Source organism: Peromyscus maniculatus, chromosome 1, assembly GCF_049852395.1.
Source record: "Peromyscus maniculatus bairdii isolate BWxNUB_F1_BW_parent chromosome 1, HU_Pman_BW_mat_3.1, whole genome shotgun sequence".
Lineage (NCBI taxonomy): Eukaryota > Metazoa > Chordata > Mammalia > Rodentia > Cricetidae > Peromyscus > Peromyscus maniculatus.
The window spans coordinates 70,131,572-70,154,859 of record NC_134852.1 but is presented as its reverse complement, the minus strand read 5'-3'; the positions used below and the strand labels follow the sequence as shown (position 1 = coordinate 70,154,859).

General features: G+C 37.9%; 2 protein-coding genes across 3 annotated transcripts; both read left to right on the top strand.

Annotated features, from left to right (window-relative positions):
• Positions 1 to 332: 332 nt before the first annotated feature.
• Positions 333 to 15,627, top strand: Snurf (SNRPN upstream open reading frame). Of its 2 annotated transcripts, none has more exons than XM_076544025.1 (4): positions 333 to 486; positions 6,127 to 6,222; positions 10,307 to 10,461; positions 13,285 to 13,348. In XM_076544025.1, the coding sequence occupies exons 1-3, from the start codon at positions 473 to 475 to the stop codon at positions 10,416 to 10,418; spliced, it is 222 nt and encodes a 73-aa protein (XP_076400140.1). In that variant the 5' UTR covers positions 333 to 472; the 3' UTR covers positions 10,419 to 10,461; positions 13,285 to 13,348. The 2 variants fall into 2 exon arrangements, with proteins under 2 accessions (XP_076400140.1, XP_015844084.1); XM_015988598.3 differs by lacking the exon at positions 13,285 to 13,348 and adding an exon at positions 15,491 to 15,627 and having other exon boundaries at positions 334 to 486.
• Snrpn (small nuclear ribonucleoprotein polypeptide N) lies at positions 15,493 to 22,565 on the top strand. The gene is made up of 7 exons (XM_006995051.3): positions 15,493 to 15,633; positions 16,683 to 16,834; positions 17,305 to 17,416; positions 19,690 to 19,842; positions 20,598 to 20,736; positions 22,174 to 22,299; positions 22,401 to 22,565. Exons 1-7 carry the CDS (start codon positions 15,631 to 15,633, stop codon positions 22,436 to 22,438), a joined length of 723 nt encoding a protein of 240 aa, XP_006995113.1. The 5' UTR covers positions 15,493 to 15,630; the 3' UTR covers positions 22,439 to 22,565.
• Positions 22,566 to 23,288: the final 723 nt, after the last annotated feature.

The window sequence follows — 23,288 nt, the reverse complement described above, 5'->3', positions numbered from 1 at the left end:
ATGTAGGACATTATAGCCTGGGAATCACAATCCCTTGAATACTGATAATGAAAACTCCTTTTTAAAAATCACGTGTAGTAAAAACCTTGATGTTTTTAAATCATGATCTATTAAACAGTGATGCTTGCTTGCAACAACTAGGAAACTAAAAATTATTTTTATTTTAAAAGTATTTAAAAATAGGTAATTGTGTCCATGAGTCCATGTTGATGGCTATTTTCTAAAATACTCGCTCAAGTTACTGTAGCAGGAATGCTGGGGGCCCGATAGCCATCTCTTAACAGGTCATTCCGGTCAGAGGGACAGTGAGATCCCTGCATTGCGGCAAAAAATGTGCGCATGTGCGTCATTGGGTGGGACGCATGCGTAGGGAGCTGTGAGATAAACCTGAGCCACTGCGGCAAGTCTGGCGTAGAGAGGAGAGGGAGCTGGAGATGTCTGACGCTTGGTTCTGAGGAGCGATTTCAACGCGATGGAGCGAGCAAGGTCAGTTGGGCCGATGGCTTTTGTTTAGCTGTCAAGGAGTTTGCGTTTTTGTTTTGACCAAAACAGTATAGATTTGGGGATTTTTAAAAATCAGCCAGATACGTCTATTTTTGAGAATCAGCGAGGAATCCTTTGGAGCCGTTTGACGGACTCATTTAGGGAGGGGTCTACTTTAGCATTTGTGCTGTAAGCTACTACCAGTGCTGTGATAGTGGTAACTGGATTCCAGGATGAGGGAGCTGGGCTGCCGCGCCCTGCCACTGCGGCACTGAGGAGGCCGAGCTTGATCCGCGGCCGCTGCTGAGGGAGGGCAAGCAAGATCCGCGGCCGCGGCGCTGAGGGAGGGCGAGAAAGATCCGCGGCCGCGGCGCTGAGGGAGGGCGAGAAAGATCCGCGGCCGCGGCGCTGAGGGAGGGCGAGCAGGGTTCGTGGCCGCGGCACTGAAGGAGTGCAAGCAGGGTCCTCGGCTGCGACCCTGAGAGAGGGCGACCAAGATCAGTGCCCTCAGCACTGAGGGAGGGCGAGCAGGGTCGGCGGCCACGACACTGAGGGCGAGCGATCAGCGACCTCAGCACTGAGGGAGGGTGAGGAGGGTCCGTGGCCGCGCCACTGAGGGAGGGCGAGAATGATCAGCGCCCACAGGACTTAGGGAGGGACAGAAGGATCTGCTGCCGCGGCACTGAGGGAGGATGAGGAGGGTCCGGCCGCGGCACTGAGGGAGGGAGAGGAGGGTCCGGCCGCGGCACTGAGAAAGGGTGAGCAAGGTCCGCGGCTGCGGCACGGAGGGAGGGCGAGAACGATCCCCAACCCTTGGCACGGTACACAGCCGTCACTGAGGGAAGTTGAGCCGCGGCACAGAGGAAAGGTGAGCACGATCCCAGGTCAGCATTGAGCGAAGCTGAGTAGGCTAGGTGGCTGTGGTCCTGAGGGAAGATGACCACGATCCACTGCCGCTCAGCACGTGGGGAAGGCTAGCACTGTCCGCAGCCGCGCCACTGATGGAAGGCCAGCATCGTTTGCGGCCGGAGTGGCGGCACTGATGGAAAGCGAGCACACTCCGAGGCCGGCACTGAGGAGAGATGGGCAGGGTAGGTAGGCGGCTGTGGCACTGAGGGCAGGTGAGAACAGTCTGCGGCCAGCAGGTGGTTCGCCCTGTGACCGCTGCGACTGTTTCCATGGGCGTGTGGTTTTGCGGCAAGAAGATACTTGTGGATCAGAGAAATGATGGGATGGCCAGGTTGTGGGTGGCCTCAGAAATCTGACGCGTGGGTAGAGGGGGTTGCAGAGCCATGTCTGGTAGAACTGAGGTAGCTGGGTGTGTGAAGAAACCCCGCAGTGCAGAGGCAGCGCTGTTCCAGGCTCTGCCAGGGTGGGGCTCGCAGGGGGAGGGGAGGTAGGGGTGGATCTGGAATGCAGCTGTATTAGAGGGGGAGGGGTGGGAACAGACCTTTCTGGATGGCCGGACCTCAGCTTAAAGGATTTTTTTCTTGAAATCTTCTTTGGCAATTGGGCTGCATATCGTTCTGTAGAATTGTTCCCTGCATACAAGATAGTGGTGAGAGCCGCAGTGTTCTGTTTTCTTGTTTATTTTGACATAGTCAACCATTCCTCACTGCAGTGGTTAATGTGTGAAATGTATGCAAAACTTGCTTTTACCCACGCCCTGAATTGTAGCGGTAACATGACAATGTGAATTTTGGTTTTATCCTTTTTCCTGGTGTTCGGGATTTAATCTCTGAAAGTCTTGGTATTACCAAGGGGTCGTGTCCTGTGTCAAACGCCATTGTGAGGTTCCCTAAAGATGGCCGCTGCTGCAGAGGTGCTGGTGTGCGCAGGCGCAGCATGGTGCATGGGGGGGCAGTAGACCCCTCCCCACTTCGCTGATAGTCACTGCGGTCACCCGTTGAACCACCTGCTCATCAGTTCTGCAGTGTTGGAATTTCAGCCACACCCTCTCCTCAGGACTGCGAGTACTGTTGTCTACTTCGGGTGACTATCCCCTCCCCCCACCCAAAGTACTACAGTGGGCACAGGAAACCAGATGCCTTATGGAGGACACCCACCTCTGCCTGCATTGAGGCTAGAAGGGAGTTAGCTGAGGATTGCGCAGTATTGGCGTGGAGGACATGGCAGCCATATCCTTAAGCTAGTGCTTTAGCAGCTCCTCTCTGCCCCTCCTTTCCTGCAGTGTCGCAATGGGGAGGGGAGGGAGGAAGGAGACTGGTTTGCGCAGGCTCCTTCTCACACGCTTGGTCCTATGTTTTCCATTACCTTTGGTAATAGAAGGCGTGAGGGGTGGGGGATTGGAATCATGAATAGAGGCTAAAGGTTCGTATGACCTGTTCCTGTGTGTCAGTGTCTTCCTTATCTTTTTGTTTTTCAGTAGAATAGGTGGGTGAGAGTTTAGAACAGTACAGACAGCCCAGGACCTACTGGTGGTGCTTAAAACAGCTTTTCCTGCTGGGTATGGAATTTGTATTTGTGTTTAATGCTCATATATTTTTAATATCTGTCTACTGTTTCGTATGTAGTCAGATTTGTTATTTTTAAGGCAATAATTCATTAAACAGTTCTCAGCCCCGTGTATTCCCTTTGATTTCTATTGTCCAGATTTAATAATTAACAGTTGCCTCAATGTTAGTATTATGTCATCCATTCTTAATGTTTTGATAGTCCATTCTCGCTCACAGTGATATTTTTGACTGAGAGATAGGAGCATCATCCCAACAAAGATGAGGGACATGCCATCAAGGGACCTACCTACTCAAATCCATAACAGCTAATACTATAAATTGTATTTTTTTCAAGAGAAGAAAATAATTAGGAAATCAGGGGTGTGCATGGTATAAGAATTATTCCTCATGAATAATTCTTATGATGTATTAAGTTAATGATATTTTTCATGACTTGAAATTGAAACTACTCTGAAAATTTGAAAGAATAATGAACCAAATTACTGCATTTTTATATTTTATTAAACATGTTTTTAAAATTTGAGACTGGATTCTGGCATAATCTACATTAATTTCAGACATGGTAAGTATCCTAGACTGCTGGAGCTGGTGATCCACCCCTCTCTTTCCTTCTCTAGTACTTTGAAACACAGATGTGAGCAACTATGCATGGATTTAAGTTTTTACTTTCAAAATAAACTTCTTATATGATTATATATGTTAGATTTAGAAAATTGAAATAATAATATTTTTGTATTGATGACTTAACTGAGCCTTTTTCACACTGAGGAACTCATAGGAAATGATAAGAAACTATAGATTTTTTGACAATGTTCTTTCCAATTGCAGAATTTGGGGTTCATATTTGGTTGGTAGGTTATATTCTATTCATCAATTATAAAATGGACCTGCTGGCACTCACCTGTAACCCTAGCAATAGTTAAACCACTGCAATTCTACCACTAAGATTTATGCAACAGAACAGAATCAGGAGTTCAATGCCTTCTTTGGCTTTATAGTAAATTTAAAGACAGCTTAGAGTACGTGAGAGACCCTGTCTCAGAATATTAAATTATCAAATATATTTCTGAGTCTACTGTTACAGCTTGGATCAGTTCTACATTTCTGTTTGTAAATGAATGTATTCTACTATATAATATCACATCTGGTTTTATTCATCTTTAGTGGACATTTAAAATGTTAACACTTTTTGGCAGTTACTGATAATACTGCTGGTGAACATATATGATACAAGGTTGGTGTTTTACTATTCCATCACTGCAGTGGTATTGCAGGGTCATTATTCGATTGTCATTGGTACTACTTTCATTAATTACTCTAGGCTTAGTACAGCTTTACATTTCCATTACCTTTCTCTGCGCCATGTACTCTGTCATTATCAAATGATATCAATATATTTAAAAATTTTAATGTCTCTGATTAATAATATAACATTTATTTCATATGCTGATATGTTATTAGGAAAACTGCTTACCCAATTTAAAAGCAGGTTTTGTATTTTTTATCTATTTTGTATACAAGATGTAAAATGATTTTGTTTTGAGGTATGCCTGTCATATGAAATGCCATGTATATTTATCCATCATTTCTAAAAGTTTCAGCTCTTATTTTTTCTGATTATGTTTTGTTTTGCTCTAAAACTGGACTTCAATCAATTATAATATACCAGTCTTTTCTCTCTTTGTTTTGGGACTGTCCAGCTTTTCATAATACCTGTGGCAATCCTGCCTTAGTACTAGTATCATAAGTGTGTGCCATGTTACTATGCAATGTTTTTAAAAAATAGGTAGGATTCAGAAAGTTGACGTTTGGATTCTGCTTTTGAGAGTCTTTCTTAACTTTTCAAAAGCCTTCTCATTTATCTTTTCTGGTTTTGTATATCTAATTTCAGTCTTATGAATGATTCCCGCAGTTCCTAACATGGCCACCATGAGGCTGTCAATTTTTCAATTTGACAGAACAGCCATTTTGTAAAGTGTTTCCAGATCTTAACATGGTAGTGTTTTTTTTTTTTTGATAGCATTTTGCTTAAGCAACCCTCTTATTTCTTTGTGAATCCCCAAGACTGCAACATTTGCATACAATTAATTTTAATTAATTTCACAATGCTTCATTAATTAATTTTTTATGCTTCATTAGTCTGCTATACAAAAGAATTATGATCTAAAAATATTTTCCCTATTATTTGGAGTCAGCTTTGCTATTTTTGGCTAGTGCGTATTTGTATATGTCTGTGTATTTATATGTGATTGTGTGTGCATACACGCACGTGTTTGTGTATATGTGTGTGTTTTACATCTGCATATATGTTTGAGAATATAGTAGGAGCTGAATAGATTTTACTTCATTTCCTGATCTTTAAATCCAGATTTTCTGATGCTAAATTAGAGATTCTAATACTTTTAAATATAAAGTAATTCTAACATTTTACATTTTTCCTTGTTTTGATCACTCCATTGTTGGAGAAATGACCTCATATTAGCCCTGGCTTGTTGGAAACGCAATATGTAGAACAGACTAGTTTTGAACTTAGAGGGCTCTTCCTGCCTTTGCCTCCCAAGACTTTATATAAAGGTACACCTTGCCATAATTTTAATTGTTTCAATTAAATTATGAATATGTCTTAATACTCAGTATACTAAAGATAAAAGGTTCTAAATGAAGCCCTTTTTTCATTCAAACTTTTTATATTTAATTTTATTATTAGTGTGTGTGTGTAGAGAAGGGCAACATGCATTCTATGGCACATGTAGATTCTATCCTTCCACCTTTTCAAGGGTTCAGGGATCAGTCATTGATTATCTGGTTTGTATTAGTGGCTGCCAGTCACCTTTACCTACTAAGCTATTTTATCAATCCTATATTTATTTTTTTAATATGAGGACTCATGTAGCCTAGACTGACCCAAAATTTTCTAGGTAGCTGAGGATGTCCTTGAACTTCAAATTTATGGTACCCCTCTCTTCATCTCCTTAGTACTGAGATTACAGGCATGTGCCGCCACCCCTGATTATGCAATGGTGGGAATGGAGCACAGGGCTTCCTGTCTCCTAGGCAAGAAATCTGAGACCCAGTCCCAAAGTCTCAATCCTAAAAAAAAACCATTTCAATAAAATTTTGTTTCATAAACTAATGCATTTATTAAATCTTTCTTTTCCTATTTCAGGGATCGCTTACACCTGAGAAGAACTACTGAACAGCACGTACCAGAGGTAGAAGTCCAGGTCAAACGTAGAAGGACTGCCTCCCTGAGCAACCAAGAGTATGTAAAGTCTGGGTTTTGACCCAAATCACAGAAAAGTGTCATACAAAGGAGAGATTATAATGACATTAATTGAGTACCCAGTACAACTGAAGATGTAAACACAATAATTAAATTCTTAATTATATTGTCCTAACTTAAATCAACTTCTATCATTTCTTTACTAATTTTTGATACAGGGTCTCACTGTGCAGCCTTGGCTGGCTTGAACTCATAGAAATACACCTGCTCTCCACCTCAGGAGTGCTGGAATTAAAGGCATGCACCACTGCACATGGCTCTTTAACTCTGTTCTTCATTGTAACATGACCTTTTCTCTGATATTTCAATTATAGAAGTGTTGCTTCTTTTTCTTCTGTTTTTTTTTGTGATATAGGAATTAAACTTAGGGCTTCATACATTCTATGAAAATGCTCTCATTATTTTTGCATGTGTAAGGGAGTTTTACCTTTAGAATTTTATATTGTTCACCATATAAATATCTTATTTTTTAAAGGGATAATATTAAAAATTTATTTTTACTTTATGTACATTAGTGTTTTGCCTGCAAATATGTCTGTGTGAGGGTGTTGGATCCCCTGGGATCCATTACAGACAGTTGTGAGCTGCCATGTGGGTGCTGGGAATTGAACACAGGTACTGGATATTGAACCCAGGTCCTCTTAACCCCTGAGCCGTCTCTCTAGCCCCTTATCTAAGTTATTTTATGTTGTTCATTTTGTATTGTAAATGCTTTTTTTCTGCATTGATGGGACAATAATTTACACATTTTCTCTTCCTTTATAATATTTTAAACATTCTTGTTTGCTTTTGTTTTGAGATGGATAGTCTGTGCTGCCCTTGATTTCATCACAAAGCAGAATATGATCTTGACTCTTGAGCCTTCTCCACATCCAAAGTGCTGGTGCATTTGTACAATACCATGCCTGGCTATATTTAGATTCTTTGATTAGTAGATCTTAGCCAGCTAAACTTTTAAAAATATTTTAATGGATGTTTTGTATTTCGAGACAGAGTTTCTCTGTAGCTTTGTGCCTTTCCTGGATCTCACTCTGTAGACCAGGCTGGCCTCAAACTCACAAAGATCTGCCTGGCTCTGCCTCCCGAGTGCTGGGATCAAAGGCATGTGCCACTACTGCCCAGCTTTAATGAATTTTTGATGCATATTCACACATAAATTGTATATATATATATAAATATTGAAATTTAAGTCTTTAGATAGTCTAAATCTCTTTAATATACACAGAATATTGATATATTAACTCAAAATTGAGTCTCAAAGTTATTACCAGTTCAGTCTTCTGTTTTCTATAGAGATAATCACTAATTGGTATCATTTCAGGGCGTTATCTTGAAATTCACATGTGTGCTTGTGTGGCTGTGTAAGAGGAAAGTTTAGATTTTTGGTTCTTAACAGTATACATTTGCTATCTTTCCATATTGGCTTTATTTTATTGAATGCAGGGTATAAATAGTATAGTAACATTTCTTTTTTTTTTTTTTTGATTTGAGACAAGGTTTCTCTGGGTAGTCCTGACTGCCCTAAAACTTGTTCTGTGGACCAGGTTGACCTCAGACTCTGATATCCCTCTGCTTCCCAAGTGCTAGGATTAAAGGTGTATGCCACCATTGCCTGGTGTAACAGTTATTTCTTATTAGACTACTTGATATTTGTTTTGTTTGCATTTGTGGGCAGTTACCACAAATATGATTTGTTAATGCTTTTTTCACATCCTTTATATTACAGGATTTATTTTTAATTGTAGATAGTAGGCAACATGGTAACATTTTGTGTCTTATTTTTATTTGTTCATACATATGTAAATAGTTGTTGAAAGGTTACACACTTTAAACAACTGATGGGAGCCAAGGTTTTCTTATTTTCTCTCTCTTTTTTTTTTTTCTCGAGATAGGGGTTATCTGTGTAGTTTTGGTACCTGTCCTGGAGCTCACTCTGTAGACTAGGCTGGCCTCAAACTCTCAGAGATCCACCTGGCTTTGCCTCCCAAGTGATGGGATTAAAGGCGTGCGCCATCACTGCCCAGGTTCTCTCTCTTTTTTTTGTTTGCTTGTATGTTTGTTTGTTTTCTCAAGGCAAGGTTTCACTGTATAGCCCTGACTATCCTGGACCTCACTCTAAAGACCAGGCTGGCCTCAAACTAAGAGATCTGCCTGCCTCTGCCTCCTGAGTGCTGGGATTAAAGGAATGGACCACCACTGCCTGCATGGCTATTTCCTCCTTTTTAAAAATCATTCTTATTATGCTTTTAAATTAGATTTTCATTTTGCAGATTGCTTTGGAAGGATTATTTTGTAAACATTAATATTTATATTTCTGAGCCGGGCACTAGTAGCACATGTGTTTAATCCTAGCACTCAGGAGGCAGAGCCAGGCAGATCTCTGAGTTTGAGGCCAGCCTGGTCTACAGAGCAAGATCCAGGACAGGCACCAAAACTACACGGAGAAACCCTGTCTTGAAAACAAAACAATATTTCTGATAAATATTTTACTCTCTTTAGTGTGGTTCCTTCAATTCAGTCATTTATAGATCCAAAGATTTGAAAAAGGATTATTCCAGAGATATTTTAGGATTTGTTATACTTAGGCAATATTCTGTTAGAGAAGCCTCATGCTAGTGGGAAAGGATCTACCATTTTCTTTTGTTTTGAGGAGCAGGGTACTGGTCTGTTATTCACTATGTAGCTAAGATGGGCCTTGAGCTGGAAATCACAGCGACCTGCTTCAGTATTATTGGTATGCTGTAGCATAACATATATCTGATTTCATTTGTTTCTTGGAGGCAGTTTCACCAGGTAGCCCTGGCTGGCTTACAATTCACTATGTAGACCAGGTTGACCTCAAACTGTGGCAATCATCTTGTCTCTGCCTCCCCAGTACTTGCATTATAGTCCTGAGACATTACCTCAGTGACTGTTGGGTTTTACTTTAAATTCTGCGCAGCAGTAACAGATGACTGAGCCAAAATCTCATTTTCATTGTTGGGATGAACTTAGGTTTTTTCAGGTATCAAATATATGGGATATATTTTATAAAGATTTATTTTTATCTTATATGTATCGGTATGCCTGCATGCCTGTCTGCACCATGTATGTATCTGGTATCCAGAAAGATGAGAAGAGGGCATCTGGCTCTATGGGACTAGAGTTAACAGAAGGTTTTGAGCCACCATGTGGATGTTGGAAACTGAACACTAGTCCTAAGAGCAACAAGTGTTCTTAACTACTCTCCAACTCATTTTTTATTTTAATGTATATGTGTGAGTGTGTGCTTGTGTATATGCATGTTTTGAGACAGGTTCTTGCCATGGCACAAGCTGATCTTGAACTGATTCTATTGTTTCTACATTCTAGATGCTTTGATAATTAATGGGTCTCATTTGCTCATTTGAGCTCATCCATAACTCACTATATAAACTCATTACCAATAGCTTGTGTCAGTCCACTTGTCTGTCCTCCCTGCTTGCTGGTATTGCAGGCATGTGTGACAAAACTTGGCATTTTGATGATTTTGAAGGAGAAAGAAATTGAGTTTTCCTCAGATCTCTATATTATGTATAAATACTGTATGATAGGTTGGGAAAGGAAAATGAGTTGGGGCAATGGCATAATTTTCCCATTTGCCTCTCTTGATATTGAGGATAAGTGTATTAGGTAGTATCTTCTTGGGAGGATAAATAGGAATGACCTCATTAATGTTTTGTAACTCTTTTAGCAAATCCCTTGCCTGATCACAGGGTTGAAAGTATTGTTTTTATATAATGTAGTTGGAAAGTATGGTTTTCACATAATGTAATTGGAGTGCATATATTATTGATAGTTTCTATATGACCACTCTAAGATACATCCACATACTTGTTCATTGTTGTGGTCAGAAATCCCTTTTTGGTTTATACACTGCTTAACTCATTGTGTAATGTTATTTCAGTACCTAGATAGCAATCTTAGCCTTTTTCTGGTGACTTTTTTTTAAAGTAGGCTCTTTTCAAATAAAAGTGTCATTCTTACTGCTAGCTACATAGGTAAATGTCTTTTGCAATTTAAAAATATTGTGCTCTTGCTATAGGTGTCACCTGTACCCAAGACGTTCTCAGCAGCAGCAGCAGCAAGTTCCTGTGGTGGATTTCCAGGCAGAACTGAGACAGGCGTTCTTAGCTGAGACACCAAGAGGTGGTTAGAGTAGTATTGAAACATCAAGGTGGTGGAAATCAAGGAAAACAGGTTAGAGTTAATTCCAAAATTAACAGAAATAAAAAGAAACTACTTGTTTTAAATAAGATAAGTAATGAAAAATTTTTGGTCTGAGTTTATCAGATGTTACTGGACTGGACATTGTTAATATATATAATGGAGTTTTCATCTGAATCTGTCAAATGTTAATGGACTAGACATCATTAATGTAATTTTTGGCTGTATATATTGTATATACTTATTAGATAGTTTTTCTTGTATTAGATATAAGCTTTCTTTAATTTTAGACAAAAAGAGAGGAAATGTGGTGGTATTGTGTTCCCCAAAATATTGTGTACCTTAATACTCTATTTTGTGTTTACTTAAAATAGAGTCTTAAGACTCTATTGAGTATCTAGAGTTCAGTTTATACAATTACCTTTTCTTAAAAGCTTTACATACCTTAGCACTAGACACAGAAATTTTGTACAGTGAACATAGTGAATAACATGTTCAGTGATATCTGAATAATTATTATTTTAATATATCTACCCTGATGGGTGTCATGTTTCCATATACTATTTGGAAAGCATTAAGGAATTTTTAATTTTCTTTTTCATTGATTTTCAACTTTATAAGAAACATAATTGATTTTTTAAGTAAATGTCATATAATACCCCCCTGTGAGATACTTTTTTTCTGTTAATCTTTAGAAAAGTGCTATATTACCTTCAAGAAAGTGTCTGTTTATGAATATACTGAGTTGTTTATTTAATTATTATTCAGTAGGCATAAAATTCTAGAGAATATATTTTACCATAATAACTTATTAACTTTCTTCATTGTTTCATTTATCCACTTTGACATTTTCAGAAATGCAATTTCTTTTGAATAAGCACATAATGTAATAAAAATATTATCCATAATTTTTTTTTCGAGACAGGGTTTCTCTGTGTAGCTTTGCGCCTTTCCTGGAACTCAATTTGGAGACCAGGCTGGCCTCGAACTCACGGAGATCTGCCTGCCTCTGCCTCCCGAGTGCCCATAATGTTTTATGATACAGATTTATTTAGATTCTTTTAAGAGAAAAGCTGTTAAAATGTAGTGCTTTCATTTTCTTTTGCAAATCATTTTCTTTCTTTTAAGCCAATTAATTTTTTGTTTTGTTTTGTTTTGAGACAGGGTTTTTCTGTGTAGCCCTACTCTGTAGACCAGGCCTCCAACTCTGAGACCCACCTACCTTTGCTTCTTGAATGCAAGGATTAAAGATGTACACTATCACTACCTGACTTTAATTCTTTAAATTTAAAAATACTATTTGTGTATAGTGTTTTGCCTGCATTCCTGTGCACCATGTGCATATGGAGTCCAGAAGAGGGCATTAGCTCTCCTAGAAACTGGATTTGGAGATAGTTGTGAGGAATCATTTTGGCTGGAATTAAACTCAGGTCCTCTGGAAGATAAGGTAGTTTTCTTAACTGCTGAGATATCTCCATTCCCCAAACTAATTCATTTGAACATTTTAACATAATTATATGTTTATAGTTAGAGGTTTCTTCTCCATGTTATCCATCTGCCCTTTTTGTGTTTTTGAGACTGAGGCTTATGCATGTCATGTCAACCTTGGATTCATTCTGTGGCCAAGAAAGGCTTAGACTCCTTTTCTTTCTGCCTTTATGACCTGGATGTTGAAATTAATGGGCACGTACTACCATACTAGAGTAATTTTTTTTTAGGTTTTGTTTATTTATTCAGACAGGATCTCACTATATACCTTTGGCTGGCCTAAAATTCACATTGTAGAACAGGGTAGGATTGAACTAACAAAACTGCCTGACTCTGACTCCAGAGTACTGGGATTAAAAGTGTGGACCATAACACTTGCTATTTTCTTTATTTTAAAAGTTTATTTTATGTTTATGGTGTTTTGCATGCATGTATGTCTGTACCATGTGTGGACAGAAGAGAGCATCAGAGCTCCTCCAAATGGTGTTACAGATGGTTGTGAGTTGCCGTGTAGGTGCTGGATATTGAAGCTGGGTCCTCTGGAAGAGCAGCCACTATTCTTAACTGCTGAGTAATCTCTTCATTTATTTATTCTTTCATGAATTATTTTTTGCTATCTTCATTCTTTGCTATCTTCATGTATGTGTATAGTGCATTTAAATCATCCAGTTCCAACTCTTCCTAACTTCTCTTAGACCTTCTATCAAGTCCTTTTCACTTCCTGTTCTCATTTTTAAAAATTTTAAATAACTTAACTGTGGTCATATAGTGCTACCCACTGGGACATGGGCTGTGAGATACATCAATGAAGTAAACTGGCATTCTCACCTCCATCAGTTTTTAATTGTCAGTTGTGTGTAAGGGAAAGTATGAGGCCTCATAAGCAATCAACATGGATGGACTGTTGATTGCCATTTCATATATATTTACTGTAAGATTTCGTAAGTACAGCAACCCTGTCATGTTAGAAGACACTATTTTTCAGAAGTTCTCTGAGATCATAATCTTTTTACCCCTTCTATAATGGCTCTTAGACTGAGTGGTAGAGATGTGATAAAATTTAGGACTGAGCACTCCAAAGTCACTAGTTTTCTGCACTTTTACCAGTTACAAGTCTATTAACCACCATCCACTGCATAAAAGGTGAGAAATGAACTAATAATCTATGGGTATAAGGTTAAATATTTAGAGGGCAGTTTGATACTATGACAACTTAACAAAATACTAAATAGTTCCCTCATATTACCTATATTCTCCTTTGATATGGGGTTCTTGATTGAGTGCCAGGCACACTCTCCCTCCTGTGGAGTGAGTCTTAACTTCAATTGTTTATTATTTAAAAAAAATAAACATTGTGTGTGTTTTCAGGAAACTGCAGAGGCCTGAGAGGGCATCAGGATCCCCTGGATCTGGATGGAGATGGAGACATATGGTGAAAACTTCATATGTGGATTATGAGAACTGAACTTGAGTCCTCTGCAAAATCATAGCAGGAAGCTTTCAGCCTACTGAGCCATCTCTCCATCTTGTTTTCAGTTTTTAAAATTTAATGAACTTGGCTGGGCATGGTGTTGCATGCCTTTAATCCCAGCACTTTGAAGGCATAGACAGGTGGATCTCTGAGTTCTATGCCAGGCACATATACATACCAGGAGAGCATATGTAGAGAGATTATCTCAAAAAGCTAAAAAAAATGAATTAATCAATTTTTAAAATTCTATATTTAAATTAGAATGCTGTTGGTTACTCCCATAACATTCAGGCCCCCATTGCACCAAGGGTTATATATCCCCAGGCTGATTGTTATTGTAGTTCACAGGGTTCACAAATGGATAAGACTGACTTTTCTCCAGCTTCCCGTGTAGCATCTTCTGACTTAGAAAGCTAGCTAGCAGTTCAAGAGCTTCTGACTCAGTTCCAGTTTGATATTTTTATTCTATGTAAGCTATGTGCTATCTACAGTAATAGGGCTTGTCATCAGGTTATGATGGGAAAGATAAAGCAATTACAATAGCCTATATTTTTATTGGGGTTGGGTCTGCCAGCCCACTGCACTAACCCAAAGGGAGGTATTTCACACCTGACAGTTTGATACAATGTGGCTTCTGTGAGGAACATTATCATTCCCATGTAACTCCAATTAAATGGTTTTTCAAACGTATATTTTTATAAAGTTTGAATAATCAGATTTTTCTATGACTTTTTAAAATATTTTTCGTATGAGTTATATTTCCCATCCCTTGAGGGTGCTCTATAGAATCACATGAGGATTAAAAATTCAAGGATAATCTTACTGGAGCAGTGGAAAGACTGAGAAAGTAAGACAATTGTAGGTTCAAGGCAGGCTTAGGCTTTGTGTTTAACCCCTTCTCTGTTTTATTAGAGAAACAGTTTTTATGCTCATGGTTAACTTCAGATTCTTGTTTAAACTTCTGGTGAAATCTGGGCAGAGTGGCCTTATAATCCTAGCACACAGAAGGCTAGGGAATATGATTAAAACTTCTAGGCTAGGCTGAAATATTTGCAAAAATTTTATGGTTTAACATTTAATTAGTGTCTACCATAGAGCTATATTCCAAGTCCTTTATTGTATATTACATTTACTTTTTTGAGGCTTTAAAAGTCTCAGGCTTTCCTTAAGCTGTCAGCCATCCAGGCATTGATTTGCTTCAGCAATCTGAATACTCTGATTAAAGCCATATGCCACTTATCAGCTCCTACAGTTTGTGCTGGTTATTGTAATACTTGCTTCTTGGTGGGAAAAGATTACCCATCTTGATTTTGAAGAGGGAGCCTACAGTTTTAGACATGTTAAGCCAAAAAGTAGATTTTGAACTAAGGAGTAAATAAGACACTGATACTTTGGGGACAAAAAAGTATAGGTTGTTTTTGAAATATGTACAGTGTTTTAAAGATATTTTAATATTTTAAAAATAAATATTTGATTCTTAATGGGGTTTAGAAAGATGGTCAGTTGGTAATGTGCTTTCCTTGCAAGACAGAAGACCTGATTTTCTAAACATTCACATAAATACCTAGTAACAGGGATTTGAGAGATGTCTGGTTTCTGCAGAAGACCCGGGTTTGATTCCCAGCACCCACATGGAGACTCACAATTAGCTGTAACATCAGTTCCTAGGGATTTGATGCCATTTTCTGACCTTGAGCAACAGGCAAATGCGTGGTGCAAATATATATGCAGACAGAACACAAAAATTTTAAAAATCTTTTTAAAGTGCTGGGAAGAGTAGACTAAATGTTTAAAATCACTGTTAGGAAGCCAGAGACAGGTGGATTTCGGGAGCTTAAAGTAAGCTCTGTTAACATGTTAACCAGAAAGGTAGACAGCATTGATATCTGGCCTCTAAATACATCCACTAACATACACCCAGGAATTCTTAGCAATACTGGTAGCCAATTGGTTTTATGGATCTAGTAGATGAAATGAGTATTAAGAAGGATAACTGAAATTTATTTTTTGTTATATATGAAAACATTTATGAAGATATACTATTTGAAAATTGTTATTTTTAATCTATAATAAAGTATAGTTATAACGTTCTTCCCTCCTCAGGACCCATCCATTGTCTGAAGCGTCAGTCAAGCTTACATTGTGTCTAAGAACCTGCATTCACACCTTTATTTATAGCCCTCCCCTAAGTATTAAGGATCTTGATATTTTACTGTTGAAACGGCTATTGTGGAACAGCAATCATGGTAAGTTGTATATTAAAGAGTTGGATAGCTGCTGTAATGACCTCAAATCATTGTTTGTCATTGTGTACAGTTTTGGATGTTCTAAAATTTAGAAATAGGGACTCATCCATAGAGACATCTCTATGCTCATTCCTTTGTATAACAGTTATGGCCTCCATTTGTCCTGTTAATGGTGGTCAAAAGCATTGGAAAGAATACTGAGAGATGTCTTATCATTTAGTTTTTAGTCAATGAGTATGACTTTAAGGGACCACTTTATAGATGGAGGACTCTTAGATGCAATTGCAGAACATACACAGACCACTTGTAAATAACAGCTTTTATTTCATTAACATAGTCAAAAAAAGGTAAATAAGGAGAGATGCTCCTAAATAGAGTGCTTTGAATCTGAAAGTCTAGGACACAAATTTGCAGGACACAGATTTGCAAAGGAAAAGGTGTTACTTCCAAAGCCACGTGTTGTGTTTGAGACCTAAAACCCCAGCATTTGGGTGATAGAGATAGTAAGAATAAAAGCTCAGGTCATTATCTGTGTAGCAAGTTCAATGCCAATCTTCTTAACTAATTCCTGTCTAAAAATTATCAAAAGGTTTTTAATAATAGTGATGGGTATATTTGATCTGGGAGCCCTTTGGAGAGCTAATGGGTGATCATGAATTCATTGAATTGGTAATATTTATAATTTTTTTATTGAGGTTTTTTTTCGGGTCACAAAAAATAATATGGAGGTCCAGGTGATCGGTTAAAAGTGTATGGTCATTTGGTGGAAGGACAGCATAAAAACTGTACTAGCAAACTCTTAAGGGGAGCTAGATTGAGGGGTTCCTATCTTAGGAATGCATTTTATAATCAAATTAGATATGACAGGTCCTTAATTAGGGTTCTGAGAAGTACAGAGCTATCTAAAGTGGTACTTAGTCAGCTTGATATTTTGTATTTAGAAAAGAGGAAAAAAGGGAGGCTTTATTAAAGAAACCTGTAGGTAATAAACAGAAAACCAGAATACAGATAAGCTTACCATTGGTGTTCTTTTATTTTACTATTTGTAGACTGTGGGTAAGAGTAGCAAGATGCTGCAGCACATTGACTATAGAATGAGATGTATCCTGCAAGACGGAAGAATCTTCATTGGCACCTTTAAGGCTTTTGACAAGCATATGAATTTGATCCTCTGTGATTGTGATGAGTTCAGAAAGATCAAGTAAGGCTTGTTCTGGGAAATAAGAAAATCTAATGTGGCCATTCTGTTATTTTACCTTATCTTTTCAGAATTGGATCATCCATGTCTCTGCATGCAAATGATGTTGGCAAAAATAAAACTTACATTGTCAAATATTCTATCAATATTATTTGTTTAAAATTACTTTTAATTCACTTATAATTTTAGTATAATTGAGATTTCAATTTTGCCAATCTTAAAATGCTTTGTCATATCATTTGCATATATATTTTGCAGCACAAGATCATTTTGGATATTTGGATAATATCAAGGGAGCATATATAGGAAAATAATTTTTACTACTTATGAATGATAAATAAGTCCACAGAGTAATTAGGTAATAAATGTTTACATGAGAAACTTAGAACCAGTTTTTGTCTTAATTGATACCATTGATAAGTAAGGATCACAAAAATTTATTTTACTGATTTTTGTTTACTCCTGATTTATAGGCCAAAGAATGCAAAACAGCCAGAGCGTGAAGAAAAACGGGTTTTGGGTCTGGTCTTGCTACGTGGAGAGAACTTGGTATCCATGACTGTGGAGGGTCCACCTCCTAAAGATGTAAGAAAGATGTAGGGCAAGATTTTCATGTTTTTCATATATACATGAAGAACAGATCATTAATGTTGATGATACTTTGTTACTTGAATGTCATTAATATATAGTAGAGGGACACTAATTCATGTAATCAAATAAAATGTGCATAGTACTTAATGTCAGTAATTGGTTTAGTTATATATTCAGGAATGAAGGATTTATGATTTCACCTATGTGCTGGGTACTTCCTAAGTTATGGTAAGGAGCTGACTATTTTTAAAAATACAGTGAAGTTTTATTTTATGTTACCCTGCTATTACTAAAGGTATAAATTTTCACAGTGCTTTTTGGGGGCCTCAGTCAATGATTAGTAAACACACATATTGGTCCTACTCTAAAGAACAATCACTGGGCAAACTGGAAACCCAGGTGAGAACATGTGATAACAGTGCACAGATCTGCATGGAAAAGCAATAAAGTTTGGACTTAGACTTGTATACTTTAGTTCTCTTTTCTAGTGTATTGAGAGGACATGCATTTTAATTTGCCCAAAGCAATGCTAATATTCTGCCAGCAACATGCTATTTCTATTACAAGGTAAAGTGAATATGAGAACTACAAAAACAGAAGGTACAAGTGAATTTTTATTGGGAAGGAAGTGGTAAAGGAGTGACTTCTTTATGTTTATGTGAAGTTCACTATTTCAAAATATGTAATCCAAATCTGAAGGGCACAGCTGGGAGCTATCCCTGGCATTGGAAAGATCCCAGCAGAGGATGTAAGAAGTTGGTAAAAAAAGGAAATGAGCCAGGCCATGGTGGTTGGGAGAATCTTGCAGCCTGACTAACAGCCAGGGTGCTTCTTTATTTATACAGAATTTAGTAAGCAAGGATACATTTATGATGTTTCAAAACAGATCATACCATTTTTTGTTTTGGACATGTGTTTTACTTTCTTTTGCTCTTATTTTAGCTATCATTAAACTATGACAGAACAGTTCTCATTTCCAATAATTTTCCCTCAAGTTTTGACATCATTAATAAACAGTTATCATTTTTTTTTCACTCAGAAACCCCATAACCCAATTTCTAAGAATCTAGAGGCATTTGACAGCCTGTTCTCAGGCTGGTAGGTTTGATTGCTTCAAGGACATTAGACCAAAACAAAATCTTTAAGCCACCATGGTTATTTTGCCTTGTCCCAAGCAGTGTATTAGAAACTCTCTTTTTAAAAATTTATTTATTTATTATATATACAGTTTTCTGCTTGCACATGCCTGCCAGCTAGAAGAGGGCACCAGATCTCATAGATGGTTGTGAGCTACCCTGTGGGTACTGGGAATTGATCTCAGGAACCCTGGAAGAGTAGCCAGTGCTTCTAACCTGAGTAATCTCTCCAGCCCCGTATTATTAACCCTTAATGGTCAGAGTGTCCAAGAAAAATCCTTAGGCCAAACCTGCTGCAGTTATTATTCAAATTCTGGCATAATACAATGTTTACACCTTTATAGAATTTTTTTGTATGTCTGACCACATATGACATTACAGTGACTCTGCCATGTGCTAACTTTTCTAAGAAAGGGAGGTCATGAAGTCTCATACTTTTATCATCTTTCCACTCCATATTTTGCTTATCAATATGTAGGGCTGAGATATATGCGACAAAATTGACTGAATGCACAGTGGGTAGAGGCTTGTAATTTGAACTGTGGCTAACTTCTCTAGCCCACCGAATCATGTTGACCTTTTAAGCTTACTTTGTTTTGAATATCTTTTTCCTGTATAAGTACAGGGATAGATGTTTCAAGAATGTCTCATAGCCTTATGAAGAGACCTGGCTTCTTTATGTGTGAAACAACCTCCACAGCATAAAGAAGACGTTCAAGTAGATAAGGATATCTCCCTAAAAACAAGGGAATATATGTTAAATACTGACTTGGGAAGCTTGGGAGCAGCATTCCTGGGGAAAAGGCATAAATGATTCATAAGAAATTGTCTATCAGTTCAATATCCCCAAGTTGTACAAATATTACAAGTCTCTCAAGTATGCAACAGGTGGTGATGAAAACCACAGGCAGCATGGCAGCCATCACGTGGCTCAGCTTTGCTGGAATGGCGTATGGCTTTGCCAAGGGTGCTGTAGAGTATTTGTTACATTATACCATCACATGTATTTGTATGTAGAGCTAATAGGAGCTAGATGGATTTTGACATGATTGATAAGAGTTTATCTTTGAACAAAATCACTCATATTTGAACAAAATAGAGATGTTGTTTAAGCTATCTTTTTTATTTCAGACTGGTATTGCTCGTGTGCCACTTGCTGGCGCTGCAGGTGGCCCTGGGGTTGGGAGGGCAGCTGGCAGAGGAGTACCAGCTGGTGTACCTATTCCCCAAGCTCCTGCTGGATTAGCAGGCCCTGTCCGAGGAGTTGGAGGTCCATCCCAGCAGGTAGGACCAGAACAAGGTTTTCCATTAATGACAAATTATGACAGAGCCTAGAACTGAGGAAATGTGGAAATATAAGTCTGTAAATACTATTTAAGTTATAATTATGTTCTAGGAAGACCTGACACTCAGTATATATAAGGAAGAGACTAATAAATTCTACCTAAAACACTTTGACTTGATGAGCAATGAAATATTCAGTTGTATATGCCAGGTTGAGAAAAATCAAAAGCTTTTAATATGTTATAATGCCAAGATTTAAAAACATGAGGCTGAAGGTAGAAGACTTGAAGAGCAATGAAATATTCAGCTTTATATGCCAGGTTGAGAAAAATCAAAAGCTTATAATATGTTATAATGCCAAGATTAAAAAACGTGAGGCTGAAGGTAGATGTAGTAGTGTATGCCTTTGACCTCTGAATTCTGGAGGGAGGCATATCTCTGTGAGTTCCAGCATAACCAGGACTACATAGAAAGACTGTATCTCAAAATTAACAAACGACAAAAGAAACAAACAACCTCCCCAAATCTAAACCCACAAAACAAAACAAACGAAAGCCTAGAACTGCAGCTCAGGATGAATATATGGTTAGTGTACATAAACTTCTGGATTTATTCCTCATCAACGTAAAAATAGAGTAAAGTAAGTACAAGGTACAGCAGTTATTTTTGTAATAGGACATGTTCACTAATTATTTTTATGTATTAGGAAAGGAGACTATCATTCACCTTTTTGTATTTTTGGCATAACTTTTCAGGTCATGACTCCACAAGGAAGAGGCACTGTAGCAGCTGCTGCAGTTGCTGCCACTGCCAGCATTGCTGGAGCCCCAACCCAATACCCACCAGGACGTGGAACTCCACCTCCACCTGTAGGCAGAGCAACCCCACCTCCAGGTAAGGCTTTTACAATAAATAATAATGAACTGGATTTCTATGAGATTCTATTATCTTGAGGAACAACATCTCAAAGTACTATGAATGAGATAAGGCATCATTTCTCTGCCTTGCTAAGAATTTAGGAACTATGCTACTAGATTTATTATCTATACATTTATTATTGAAAATAGGTTTTCTTATACAATATATTCTGATTATGGTTTCTCCTCCCCTAGCTTCTCCCCAATTCCTTACCTACCCAAGTTGACAACTTTTTTTCTCTCTCAACTAGAATATAAGCAGGTATCTAAAAAGTAGTTATAAAATAAAATAAGGTAAATTAAATACAAACAAACTAGGTTAGGACCAAAAAAATAGAGAAAAAGAAGAGCTAAAGTAAAAGCACAAGACGCACACAGATAGCAAGGAAACATTTGTGAACACACAGAAAACCCATAAACAAAGCCAGAAACTATATTATATAAGCAAAGTAACTATAATGTTAAAAATTAGTAAATGTTCAGACAAAGTCTTATGAGACAAAAACCCTCCAAAAATACTATTGGGTGGGAGCCCTTTCAAGGTGTAGTTTGTATATTAATTGAGACTCTTAATTTTCCTTTCCAAGTGGTTATCAATTGAGAATAGCATCTGGGGTACATATGGGGACTTCTTTCTGCTGTCAGTGCTGGGACCCCCATATAGCTTAGACCTGTACATGTTCTGCATGCTACTACTATCTCTTAAGTTTATGTTAATCAATTCTGTTGTGCCCGGAGGCCCTTGTTTCCTTGGTGTCTTCCATCATTACTGACTCTCACAATTGCTTTCCTCTTCTTCAGTAGATCCCTGAGCTCCGAGGGGAAGGATTTGATGGAGGCATCCCACTTAGGGCTGAGCATTCCAATGTCTCACTCTCTTCACATTGTCTATGGGTCTCTGTATTTGTTTCCATCTACAGGAGGAGGAAGCTTCTCTGAAAATGTTTGAGCAAGTCACTGATCTATGAGTATAGCAGAATGTTATTGCTACATTCCTTTATCAGATTAGTAAGATATTTTGTTTTTCCCTACATTCTGTGGCCTAATTAGTTTCAGGTTCTTGGCCATCTAAGGAGCTGTGACTGGGATAGGTTCCATCACAAGGATTGGACTTAAATTCAATCAAGAACTGTTTGGTTACTCCCACAATCTTTGCCACTATTGTACCAGTGCATCATTCTGCCAGACTACCATTTTACATCACAGGGTTTGAAACTAGATTGACAATTTTAGTTAGTTGGAAATGAAAGATTACAGATTTTTTGGTGTTAGGTGGTACTCTGATATTGTAGTATAAAGGAACTTCATTTCTCCTTCACATTCTTTCTCTAACCACTGTCTTGTGCTGAATCATTAGAGCTTCATTTACTGAGCTGGCTTATGAAGGGTTTACTTATGTTTGTCATTTTTTCAGGAATTATGGCTCCTCCACCTGGTATGAGACCACCCATGGGCCCACCAATTGGCCTTCCCCCTGCTCGAGGGACACCTATAGGCATGCCCCCTCCAGGAATGAGACCCCCTCCACCAGGAATTAGAGGTTAGTGGTTATGTTAGGATCTGGGAATGACATCCAGATCCTTTAATATTTATATACTCTTGATAACTTCAATGGAATTTTGTTATTTTTTTCCTTTCTAGGCCCACCTCCCCCAGGAATGCGTCCACCAAGACCCTAAGATATGGTTGATAAATATCAGCCTTTCCTTTTCCCTGCAATGTGTCTTGTGAAATTATGTAGCCTGAAAGCTTTTTGACCCCTCTTACTGCATTAATTATAGCTAATAAATACATAGAGCAATTGAATTGAGGTTTTCCTTTGTCCATTGATTTTGTTAAAGTCAGAGTGAAACTTAATGGGTTTTATTGTGAAAGAGGTAACTACAGACATGCTGTTTACTTAAGCTATTTTCTTAGGATAAATTGTTGTGATATCTTCATGATTCATTTACTTCATGCATTAACTTACTGATTCAAAATCTTAAAGATAAGGAAAAGTCAAGACTGATTTGCTAAGATTCACATGGCACTTTCGTCACTTTAATATGTCACACTTAAAGGTATTTGGAGATAATCAGATAATTAAATTCACATAAAGAAATTATGGCAGTGGCATGCCTTTTATGCTCATTAATTAAAATATTTGGAATACAAGATAATGCTTTGGAAAAAGGGATTACTTCTGTTGATCAGGGTTTACAGTTGTTTTTAATCAGTATAGTGTGGAAGATCTGATGTGGGAATGAAATCTATTATGGTAAGTATTAATCTAGTAATCCTAATTAAGTGTCAGTCCGTTGACATTGGGAAACAAGGTTGTTCATGCTTACTGTAAGCATATGGCACACTAAATTCATATTAAGTTTATATCAATCATCACCAATAATATAGGATTCACTACAAGCATTGAGAAGCAGACGATGACTTTGAGTCATAGGAAAGAAATTACTTGGTAGATAAATTAAATTTGAATTAGTCACCAAACATAAAAGCTGTTTTATAGTGGTAAGATGTTTCTAGTAATAATGA

What these genes read in the sequence shown, in the direction of transcription:
- Snurf (XM_015988598.3), top strand. An exon ending in GCCTCCCTGAGCAACCAAGA is followed by an intron (nt 6,223 to 10,306) that starts GTATGTAAAGTC and finishes CTCTTGCTATAG; the next exon opens with GTGTCACCTGTACCCAAGAC.
- Snrpn (XM_006995051.3), top strand. An exon ending in AGGGTCCACCTCCTAAAGAT is followed by an intron (nt 17,417 to 19,689) that starts GTAAGAAAGATG and finishes TTTTTATTTCAG; the next exon opens with ACTGGTATTGCTCGTGTGCC. An exon ending in TTGGAGGTCCATCCCAGCAG is followed by an intron (nt 19,843 to 20,597) that starts GTAGGACCAGAA and finishes ATAACTTTTCAG; the next exon opens with GTCATGACTCCACAAGGAAG.